At 40.3% G+C, this 12,854-nt stretch overlaps 1 protein-coding gene across 1 annotated transcript in view; it reads right to left on the reverse strand.

Moving 5' to 3' along the window:
- The window catches only part of pcxb (pyruvate carboxylase b), a 258,985-nt gene that overhangs the window by 59,353 nt on the left and 186,778 nt on the right, over nt 1-12,854 (reverse strand). The window contains exons 11-13 of the mRNA XM_072686774.1: nt 4,084-4,228; nt 2,864-2,953; nt 79-300 (exon numbers count right to left, since the gene is read on the reverse strand). Coding sequence (XP_072542875.1) covers nt 79-300; nt 2,864-2,953; nt 4,084-4,228 — 457 coding nt within the window. The remainder of the gene's footprint in view (nt 1-78; nt 301-2,863; nt 2,954-4,083; nt 4,229-12,854) is intronic.

Here is a 12,854-nt window from a genome sequence, read left to right on the forward strand (position 1 = left end):
TTCCTGAGCTCGGGTGAGCACAGGTTAGAAAAGAAGTACTTTGCAGACACAATATAAAAAGGTAGACGTCTCACTAACCTCCCCAGTTCTCCAGGCTGAAGAGGTTGTTGAAGTTGTGGGCAACGTACGGGGCGATTTTCTTCAGGTCGTGGGTCCTCACGCGGGTGGCCAGCAGGGACTGGTGAGCGTCTCTGAATGTTGTGTCCATCAGCAGCAGACCCTGGTGCTGTCTCACGGCCCGCGCAAAACCCTCCGGACCCTCCCTCAGCAGGATCTCACGGAAACCAGCCGGGGGTTCACCTACACATGAAACAAACACACAAGCACAAACATGTCAACCTATCAATGAATGTATTATTGTGTCCAGTGATAAATAACGTTTCATCATTTCATAATGACTACTGCTCACATACACAAATGCACACACACTCTCAAATCAAGGAACCAAGGGTATTGTTTGACTTATGTAAAATATGTCGACACTACTTGCAACTGCATTTTGTGTGAAGATTAATTGTGCAAGATGTTTTCGCTTCTTGTGGCACTGCAGTTGTACCACACATGTAAAAAAAATATATGATGAAAAAAATATGCTTTGGGTCTGTTTTTGATGCCTGCTGCATTTGTGCAGTTCTAGTGATTTATATGCAGAAACAGTACCAGTGAAATATTTGTATTATTCTATATCGTGGCTGTCAGACAATATGCATGTCCTGCATGTCCATTTTACTTTTTGACATAATGTGATTCAGCCACTTTACATTGTAAATATACATTGTATAGAAATGCTCCTGAATGACTTGGAATTAAATATTTTTACATGGTCTTCTATTGAAAGTTAAGATGTTTTTTCCCCCCCAACAATAAGCTCTTCACTACTTGATATTGTGAAGCAAACAGTTTCAAATATGCTAAAATTTAGTCTACATATAATTAATTCATGCAAAGCACAAACAGTGCAGACATGTGTAGCTTGTATTTACATGCAGGTCGAACTGAAGCTGCTTCAAGCATTGCAGAAGTGCTCTGGCACGTCATGCATGGCGCATCATGCATGGCACACTGTCACATCACGTCTGATGTGAAATGGCTGTAATGGTGTAAATATGTACACGTTCCTCTATAGAGAACACACTGCTTGCTCTATGTAATACACAATTGCTGTTTATTTGCTGACAGTAAACAGTTAAATACTGGAAAAAATACATTGGAAAAAATTGTAGAACTGTAAATTGCTGTAAAACACTACATTTCCTGTACAGGCTTGTTCACTTATTTTTACTTGATAAATCCGCAAAACATTTGAACAGGGGTGTCCAAACCTCTGCCTCTATTCAACTGAATGGAAATGTGTGGCATAATTTAATTAAATTCTGTTTTTTTAAGCACACACCCACCCACCCATGGGCACACACACACACACATATTTGTATGGGTTGCAGCCTAAATGCAATGGTGTTGCTAAGGGATTTTCCAGTTTTGGGAAAATTCCACCAAATAATGCACTGTGAGTTGTATAGCAGCAAGTATAGAGCCATAAGCCTATTTACCACACTTTGTTAGTGTATTTCCCTCTCTCACAAACACACACACACACACACACCCACATGCACACCCATACACACTCATTAAATAGGAACCAGGAATATCCCAAGGGTCTTGGGCTATACCTATTGCAGAAGCGACCCACTTACACACATACATTCCTCATCCCAATACACATACCTACGCATACATGGGCCCATAGAATTGAACACACACATAAAAATCAGCATACTTTCATACTCCCACATGCTGTTTCCAAAAAGCAGAAAATATTCCAGCCAATGAAAAAAGAGGAAAAGTCTGCAAATTCATTACAAAATGCACACACACACACACACTCAAACACTGTGGAGCACAGTATATAGCTCACACACACACACCTAAACCCCTGTAATGAGATTTCTAATGTGGCTGGCTTCTCTCTTTCATCTGGTGGAGAGATGGAGAGAAGGGAGGGATTAGAGTGTATTATCACACTGTCGTCTCCCTGGCCCCGACCACAGAGCAGCGTGGCAGAGGCGGAGGAGCGCGCTGTCACTCAGCCAGGCCTGCGGGCATGTGTGTGCGAGTGTGTGTGGGCAGACGTGGCGGCAGCACTATGGCATTTGTTCTTTTTAAAGTCAGGCTAATCAGGATATGGAGAAATGAGTTCTCCTCTGGATAAAGCTATCAGCAGAGTTCATGCTTTTTCCTTCTTCTTTGTTTTTGTTTAAAGGCTGCACAGCAGATTCAGTTTGGTCCAGAAACCTTCACATTCCTCACTGTTCATCCTGGAGGCTATTCTGATCTCTGATTTGGCAGTAGGATTACTGTATTGTCAAAGCCACTCTGTCATACAAAAACTTAATTTTTTAGCTTAGCCTTTTTTATTTATACCATTTGAAAGTGCCAGCTGGCTTTTATCTGACAGTTTTTCATGATGAATCAACCAACAGAAATAGTCTAAAATGACTTGGAATCCAATCAATGTTTTTTTTTCCTTGTGTTGTAAAATAGACAATTTTGATGACTTTCTCACAACAGTAATAACATGCTGCCTTCTTCTAGCCTGACATAAAATATGTTAGAACTGTGACAAAACAAGCAACATGTTGCTAATTAACACGTCATTTTAAGAGCCTAAGCAGAGTCCTTTCTGTATTTGCTTTTAAAATACTGATTTCCCCATTCATTCACATTCAGTGGATTGATCTCTGATGATCTCAGGACTGTTCCTTCATTGTATACAGCCCAAGTAGTTAGTTATGAGTCTCTCTGTGTGTGTGTGTGTGTGTGTGTGTGTGTGTGTGTGTGTAAGAGAGAGATAGAAATGTCGTACCCATAGGAACAGGGGGGATGACTGGATCTGTGGAAGAAGGCTTGGCTTTGACTGGGATTGGAGTAGTTGGCCCATTTACCATAACATGTCCTGTAGAAAAAAAGAAAAAAAGGAGAGAGAACTAATTACACACAGCGAACACATGCAGGCACAAACAAGCACAATCACACACCAACACACGAACATACAGTTGTGGACATACAGTTACATACACTCATCGTGGAAATGAATGTCATGGCAACATTGGGCTTTTAACTATTTCTTTCTGAACATATATTTGTAATAGAAAGAAAAAGACAGGGTCAAAATTATACATACAGCACACCTAATATTCGGTTAAAAAGTCCTTTGGCAAGATGCAACTTGACCCGATCTCTTTTGGCCAATAATCATCTATTGGAAGAGCTCTGGTTGGATATTCGATGGTTTGAGGTTAGGCTGAAGAATTCTGAGATACTCGGCTTTCTTTATTATTCTATCCACTTGTGCAGTGTACCAGTTTCCAAACAGCTTCAGAGCATGATACTACCACCACCATGCTTAACAAGTGGTATGGTATTCTTAGGGTTGAGTGCTTCACCTTTACTTCCCAAACATGTGTTCTCATCTGACCATTAAACCTTCCTCCAGAAAGCTATTTCTGTGGTCATGTGGTCAACTGCAAACTAAAATTGGGCTTGAATGTGTCAGTAATGATGCAGAGGGTTCCTTCTTGCCAGTAGCCTCTCAGTACATGGTGATATGAAACATTCTTGACAGTTTTACTAGTGTTCCAGAAGTTTCCAGATCATGACAGGCCTGGGGCTTTGATTGTTCCTGACCATCCAAACCAATAGGGACACTGTATCTTCTTATGAAACTTGTATTTTCACCTGTTTCACCTACTTTTCCAGACTGTTATTAAAAGCACATATTAAAACTATTTTGGCCTGAAGATGGTGATGAGTTCTGGCATCACAACAAGGACAGACCTGTCACAAACACTGTGAGAAATACTTGTTTGGTTTTTTTTTTTCCAAAAATATACTCAGTTAATATTAGGATATATATAATAAGCTGCAAATCAACAAGAAAAATAGCTCATTTGTCATTAAAATAATTTCAAAAAGGTAGCCGTCCCCAGACTAGATGCTAAGTATGTGGTGGGGAGTGCTGAACACTGTGCAGTGGAACTGCGTGTTCCATGGAGTACAATACACAAGTAACAAGCATGCACTAACCCAGGTAATGCAGGAGTTTCTGAGCACGGTTCTGAGTGCGTTTGAGGTTGAACAGGTCCTGATTCTCATCGATAAATTGGGTATCCACCGTACTGTAGAGGAACTGGTTATTACTCAGAACGTTCTGGAGGAAGGGGATATTCGTCTGAGGGGAAAAGAGAGAGAGAGAGAGAGAGAGAGAGAGAGAGAGAGAGAGAGATACAGACTTGTGAAATTTCAACATCACTGGTACACACACATACACACACACCGTTTACAATTCACACATACTTTATAATAGCCTAGCTAAGAGTACAAAGTTAGTCCCTGGAGATATATCTGTGTCTCCATAGAACTGCTCCCTGTCCCACTGCCAAATCCTTAAGGAACTGCGCACACACACAATTTTCACATACTCATAAATTATGGCATTACAGTAGGTGTAATGTAACACACAGAAGTAAATGTCAGCACCAACACTATCAGGGTATAAAGAAATTTAAAAATATATGTTCTAAATTATTCACTACACCCTCTACACAACTGAGACAGTGATGCAAAAATACATGCATACACCCACATATACATAAATACATTCATACTTGCATACATGTATCATACACACAATACATATGCATCACATATACACAGTGTAGTATCACATATACATAGTGTAGGAATATTTTACATTGTTATTACATATATTATATTACACTATATTTTATTATATCGAGAATTTCTATTGGTTCGTTTATCACACACACACACACACACACACACACACACACACATATATATATATATATATATACACACACACACACACACACACACACACATGCTCATCCATTGTTTCTTCTCAAATCAAGGTGTATTAAAAAGCAAGTTTATCCTGCTTTTTTGAAGTAATTGTCTCTACTGTCTAAGGAAGGCTTTCTATTAGATTTTCGAGCATTGCTGTGAGGATTTGATTGCATTCAGCGACCAAGCATTGGTCAGGTCAGGATGTTGGATAATCATGGCCCCACCTCATCCTTAACTCCCCAACTCATCCCAAAAGTGTTGGATGCCTCAATATAACTCCAGAAAACACAGTTCCAGTGCTTCATGGCTCATTACGCTTACCTAGGTCATGCATTGTGTCATTAGGTTAATGTTCATCTGCTCTAGAGAACCCTACTCCATTGGCAATACTTCTCTAAAGAGATTAGACAAACTGTGTGTCTGTGCCCATTTGCACATCTGTGTCAGCACTTTGCTGAGTGCCTTTATTATATATACAGTATATATAGTGTCCAGAATACTAACAGACTCATTCTGAAAAAGCAAACTGCTATAGTTGAACTAATATGATCTATTTTCCTTCTCTTATAAAGTTACTGCATCAGAGATACAAGGTTAGACTGCTGTCACATGAGGATAAGAATAAGCCTTAAGGAAGTGTTAAAGTGGTCGTGTTATTATTATACTGTGAGACAGTTAGGTGCCTTCGGTCCATCATTTAAAGTCTATAGAGTTAAATTCCTTCATGACACTACTGCATTAAATATCACACTGCTGCTGGGTCTTTGCCCTTCCCCTGAATTTGCACTGCTGTCTGCCCCAGCACACACTACAATTTCCAATATGTGATGAATAATTGATATGACATAATAAAAAGTTTCCAGTTTTCGACTGATGTTTAGGTAACAGTCTGCATGCTCGGCACTCTTTGATGCTTCTTTGCAGAATCCCCGTGAAAGGCTCTCCACACGACAATCCGAAAATAATTGTAGCTGCAGCTTTTTCTTTGAAGACTGCATCCTTTCTTTCTTTGGCGGTAATAGCAGCCCTTAATTATGGCCCTTAACTCCATATTCCTCCAGCATGGCACTGCTGCCACCGTTGCCTCTCGCTAAAGGGTGGGCCAGCATGATAAGAACGAAACTCCACGTTGTGATTATACTGCAATTGTGATAGGCGTTGCGGGATATTCAAATTCACTGAAGAACCCTTAATGCAGCATGGTTTAGCTCAGCCTGCATTATTTAGAATAAAATTATTAATGTTTGTTGAATACTTCGACTTTTGTTAAAATCTCATTTATATACTGTGGCAGATTATATAAAAAAGACCTATAACAATACTATTGGAATTTAAAAAGACACAAATATTCTTATAGACGTATTACACAGTAGGGTTGTAATGGTAAACAAAAGTTACAGCTCGGTTCACACTGTGGGTCAGTACAGCAGGACAAAAGCAACAATAACCCTCCAAATGCATCAGGCAGAACTAGATTTTTAGCATTTATACCAAACAAACAGGTGTGTAAGTTACAGTTTGTCCACCCAGTGTTGTAGAGTCCTTCCTTAGGTAGCTGGTACAGCATGTAGTGTGTAAAGGTTAGCATGTTCGACGTGCTTCTGCACTGTTGAACAACAGTGATACTTGTCCTTGTCCAATCCATCTTGATTTCAAGAATTGGAAATAACATGGAAACAGGTCAGAATGTCTGTGAATACATCTATTTTAAGTTGTTTTTCTGCAAACAGTGAGTGATAAAGAAAGAATGCAAGTCTACAAAAAGAAAGAGAAAGATATGAAGAGGGGGCGGGGACGACAAAACTACTGTCACCACAGAAATACCGATAAACTTGCAAATTCCCACAATACTTTGCCAATCCAAACCTTACTTGCTGACGACTTCCAGCTTAAGGTTTACAGGTGGTACAACTCATGCCTGTGAAATTTGGTTCTTCATTACATTTGTAAGTATGTCATTCCCCATTTATATATATATATATATATATATATATATATATATATATATATATATATATATATATATATTGATGATAGGGTTGTGGGTTCAATATCCAGGCTCGGCAAGCTGCCACGGTTGGGTCCTTGAGCAAGGCCCTTCACCCTCTCTGCGCACCAGGCACTTCAAGTTGGCTGCCCACCGCTCTGGGTGTGTGTGTGCTCACTGTAGGGCCTCAGTGTGGCAAGTCACTCCGCCACTTAAAAAAACCTCCTCCAGTAGTCCTCCAGTAGTTAAGTTTAATTTAGTGTTTTAAAGAAATAGGCAGTCCAGCTCTTCATAAGCTCTTAATTTTCTCCATCACACTAGTTATGAGAAAGGCAAGGGCGTAGAGAATGGATCAATAGCCTATGGCAATTACATGAAAGCTTTAAAAAATACAAGAAACTGGGGAGCTATTTTCCTGCTCTTGTCTATGGCTGAAATACGATGAAGATTTATGAGACTTGTATTATTTATAATTGTTTATGGGCATTTTCCCTGCCTGTGTTCAGAGTAAATAGAAGAATATTCTATTCATATCCAGTCCAAACTGCATAGCCCATGCATAGCTCCAAGCAACAGAGCCATGCATACAGAGCTAGGTGCCTCCTCCTATTTGATCAGAAATGACAACCATACAGGTGCATTTCATAAATTTTCAGTTTCCAGCTTGTGGTGAACTGGTCCATGACAACATGGTCATGGCATGTTAGTGTGTGAGGCGCTGGTTATGAGCATATTAGCCACAGCAGCGCTACTGGGGTCTGGGCATTCTGTTTACACTTAGGCACGCCTATCTTGTTGGTACACTTTGTAGATATAAAGTTAGAGACCACAATTCCAAGCACAATTTGTACTGGTTATCCCCTAGCCTTTTATTAGTGGTCAGTTCTTGACCACAGGTTCACTCTTGGCTCTACAACTGTGCAGCAACATGATTCAAATCCCAGCAATGGCAGAACAGTGTGAATGGGGTCAGTGTTTTAGTTTGCTGTTTGTTGGTCTTTAAACTGGTAACTCTGTGCTCTACAGTGGCAGTAGTGTGGAATGAGGTGTGTATGAAGTCTGTATTTACACTCAGAGGACATTGATCATTCACATGCTCCTCTGCAGAAGCCTTATCGCACAGACTAATAGTGGCTCCTGATCATAAAGTGATTTACTGAGCTCAGAGAGCCCCAGCTCATGAAAAGCTCATGGCACTGATGGAATTTAAACATCAATACAGAGGACCATTTCAGAGGGATCCTCTGCACTGGGAGACTCCACTTCTTGGAGACGCCTATACAGACATATAACAGCCCCAATATATTTGCAGTCAGCCTCAAAATTTATAAGACTTGAACCCGAGAGACACACTACTGCACAGCGCATAAACAAGTGTGTTTCTGAAGCATATTCTGTATTCATTTGCATATGTATAGGTGTGTGAGAGAGATACAGGGAGATATATGCATTTATGCAGGCACATGTGTTCGAGAGAATAAAATGGAAAATACCTAAGAACCAAAAGACAGAGCCAAAAGGTCTGAGGAACAAATTTTAAAATATGCTGGTAAATAGAAACTCAGGCATTTAAGGCTTTTTATGACTAGACTGAGAGAAACATGAAACATGTCTTTCTTCGGATTTCTGGCACCCAATTTGTCTTGATCTTTAGGCACAGACCCACACAATTATAAAGGCTTGTGTTAGAAACAGACAGAAAGAGAGAGTGTGAAAGTGAGAGAGAGTTGGAGCATGTGAGAGCGAGAGTGAATGAGTAACAGTTAATAAAATGTGCATGACCCTGACCGCACTGACCGGAAGGCTCAAATCAATATTATCATTACCTACACATTCAGCTGTTGATTTCTTCCCATAGGCTGAAAGTGTGCATGAGTCTCACACACTCACACACACACACACACACACACACACACACACACACACACACAAAAAAGCCCACTCTTAGTGTAAGAAGTCATATTGTTTCAGCCAAGCAAATAAAACACAGGCGTAAGGTTAAACTGAATGACGGATAAAAACTCAATTACCCAGAAAGACTTGAGAGAAAATGGAGGTGTTCTAAAATTTAATGTAGTTTTCCTCGACCTCTCTTTAACATGGGGAGGTGTTCTGAGAAGGTTTGGGAAAAAAAAACATAAGCGAGGGAATATGAAAGTGTCTCTCTCTCTCTCTCTCTCTCTTACACACACACACTCTCTCATTAATGGGGAAATTATTCAGAGCGACTTACATAAGTGAAAGTCGTTTACTTACAATATCCAAGGCAAGGGTTGATGCTTTTAAACTCACACAATAACTAATACAAACAACTCACAACCAACACACAAGACCTAGAACCTGAATGTAGAGATTACTAAACTATGCGTAAGTACAAGATACAATAAGTGCAAAAAGTGGAGTAAATGCAATACAAGTGTGTGCTCTGGAAAGAGATGGGTCTTCAGTTCGGTTCACCAGGACAAAGAAAGGTCTGGATGCTTTACTTGGCGGGTCAAGCCGAGCCATAATTGAAGGGTTCTAGATATGGATCAGGTTTGGCCATTGCCATCAGGTAGGGAGGAGCTGGACCGTTTTTGGTTTTGTAGGCCAGTGTCAGAGTTTTCCATCTACAGAAAGCCAGTAAAGGGTATGCCGCAAGAGAGTGACATAGCTAAACTTTGCAAGGTTGGGGATAAGTCAAGCTGTTGCATTCTGGATCAGTGGAAAGGGCCTGATGGCACGCATAGGAAGATTAGGCAGGAGTGGGTTGCAGTAGTCAAGTCTCAAGGTGACAAGAGATGGAACAAGCACCCGGGTGGCCTCCCTAGAAAGAAATGGTGAAATGCTCTTAAAGTCCTGTACTCTTAAAGTCCCACACCTAAAGGGTGTGGTTTTACTCTGTCTATCTGAGATGTCAGATGGACGAAGGTAGATCTGCAGCTGCAATAACAGGAGTGTGTTTATCATCTTTATCTGTAATTACATCCACTGGAAACTCTCTTTGCCAAACAGTATAAACACAACATTCACAAGAGACAGCTCCATCGCTCACTGACAAGAACTGTAGTCTTGTCTTCATAACTGACATCAACTCTTGCACACACACACACCCACACACCCACAGTAAGATATTCTGGATTTTATTCTAAAGGGGATTAGAATAACAGCCTGTCAACTAATCTGTCTCTCTCTTTCTCTCTCTGCCTGTCTCTCCTTCTGTGCCACTCGCTCACTCTCTAAACTACTCAGGCATGTCAACAAACATGAAAAACAGAAAAAAAGCATTACCATAGCAATACACACTCACACCTAATCCTCACACACGTCATTACTGACACATATCTGGACACACACAGACACAGTGATGAGGTAAAGATGTCTTTAGATTTGAATTCTAGTTTCTACATTGATTTGTTTAAGTCGTCAGAGCCTGAGACATGGGGAGGGGCAAGAGACAGAGACAGAGAATGAGAGAGAGAAAGAGAATGAGAGAGATAGTTAATGACAGAGATGGTCAATGAGAGAAAGTGAATAAGAGAGAGAAAGTGAATTAGAGAGATAATCAGAAAGAGAAGGAATGACACTGAGACACTGTGAGAGATGATCAGAGAGAGACAAAGAAAATGAGAGAATAAGAGAGAAAGAATGAGAGATATTTAGGGAAAATGAGACGTGTGTGAGCGAGTGAGAAGGAAAGTGAAAAATAATATTTAGGAAAAAAAGTGTGGGAAATGAGACTGTGAGTGTGAGAGAACATGATATAGAGAAAGAATGAGCGAAAAAGTCACAGAATGAGACAAAAATCTGATACAGAAAGTGTGAGAGAATATGAGGTAGAAATAATAAACTAGAGAAAGAGTGTAAAAGAGAATGGAATACAGAAAGAGTGTGAGAGAATGAGGTAGAGAGTGAGAGAGAGTGAGACAGAATGTGTGAAAAGGGAAATCAGAGAGAGAGAGAACAAAAGAATTAGAGAATGTGAGATTATCAGAGAAAGAATGAGAGATTATCAGACAGAGAAAAAGAACGAGAGTCAGTTTGTTAGAGAGACTCAGTGAAAGAGACAGAGAGATAATCTATAAATGAGAGAGAGATAATCAGAGAAAAGTGACTGGTTGACAGTACAAGCATGGCAAGGTGACTGAGAAAGTTAGGAAGAATAAAGAAGGGGGAAGAAAGGGAAAGAGTGTGACAGTAGGAGACGTATCAAGGCAAAAACACAAGAGTAGAAGAGACAAAAAGAGCTGGTGAGGCAGGAGAAGAAGACATGTGATCAAGACTCAAATGCCTTTCATCCTGAAGCACTTAACCTGCTTTCTCGAGCCGGCTGTTAAATCGAGGCTGAAGCCAGGCATCACTTATGAAGGCTAAAGTGGAGCTAATGGGGGTGAATGAGAGTTTGATGACCAACATCAATAATGTAAAGAGACATGGCCCACATGGTTATGAACTTACCACACACTGCCCCCACATCACTCTTCACACCATTAGTGTGTACTAACTAGTTCCATTTACTTAGTTACACGCAATCAAATCAAATTTTTATGAATTTGTACTGTTCTTCAGGTCTTGGAAGGGCAAGTGCTCAAAATTTAAACAGGGGTGCATGAACTAAGCTTTTAAACACTACAATAACTATAGAAACAACCATTCAGAAAGTAAAAGTCAGAGTTTTAAATGGCACTTTTAGTTTTAAAATAATAATAATAAAAAGGAAAAGAACATAAAGCAAAAGTGTGGGCCCCCACAACATGGTAAGCACTTACTAACACCCCCTTTGGCAATTAATGCAACATTCAATTCTTGTTTGAGGAATTTCTGCCCATTCTTCTTGCAGATGGCTTCAAGTGTTTGTGAGATTATTGGGTTGTCATGCTGCACTGCTCTTTTAAGTTCAATCCACAGACGTTTTGGTTGGGGGACTGTGACGACCATGGAAAACCTTTAGCTTGCACCTCTTGAAGAACTGATGTGTTTAGGGTCATTATCTTGCTATAGAAGATTTACCATGAGGGTGGTGTTACATACATATGTTACACCATATGCTACAGACAACTTTGCACTTTTATACAGCTGAATTCACTTTTAAGAAAGTGTGTCCACAGACTTCTGGACACAGTGTAATCAACCAGACTGAAGATTCCAGGATTCTAAGCAATACATTTTACTGACCCACCTACATTTGCAGGAAGTTTCATTGGGATCACTGAGCTTATAGTGTAAAGAAGGAATGTGTGTCTGACTTCCTGCTCAAAAGGACCTCAATTCTTTCTCAACATCATATTCCAGCCATTCAAAGTTCTTTCCACGTGACTCACTATTGTAATCTGAGTATTGTTTGATTATCATTGCTGCCTCTGACAATACATATTTTTGCTAACCCAGCCCTCTCAGCAGTAAACAAACATGAGTGCTAGAGCTTCTCTTACTGCAGTCTTACCTGAGTACGAGTCTACGCTACTCTACCCACCTCTCATTATCATAACGAAACTCTGACCTCATTTTGGAATGTTTCTGCTGGTTCATTCATAACGAACTCCTCACATAAAGTAAGCTGCACTGCTGGCACACATGGTGTTAAAAAGAAAAGAAAAAAGAGAGCTAAAATGAATTACAAGGTCTTAATGGCAGCAACAGCATTGTTGGTGTGCTGTCCGAGGTGCTGAAATGACTACAGTACTCCAGCCGAGACACCCCAGTCTCGCTGCAGGGCCTCGAATATTGTAATTACATTTTTGCACATAGCATTAAAAATACTCCACCCCCTCCTGCCTCTTTGACAAAAATGATTTGTACAGTCAGTGTGTGGCTATCCCATTACAACAGCTCTCACAGGGGGGCCAAAATGCAAGACGAGAGCAAGCCACAGAGATCCGACATCGTTAAAACGCCCAGCAATGACTGTTCAGGTAAGACTGTTACCTGAAGTGGTTTATTAGAGATCGACCCACACACGTCTGAGGTTATTTTAATATTAATGTTAACTCCTTATACTGCAAGGGCCTGTACCGTCACTATC

Source organism: Salminus brasiliensis, chromosome 9 (assembly GCF_030463535.1).
Source record: "Salminus brasiliensis chromosome 9, fSalBra1.hap2, whole genome shotgun sequence".
NCBI classification, from domain to species: Eukaryota; Metazoa; Chordata; class Actinopteri; order Characiformes; family Bryconidae; genus Salminus; species Salminus brasiliensis.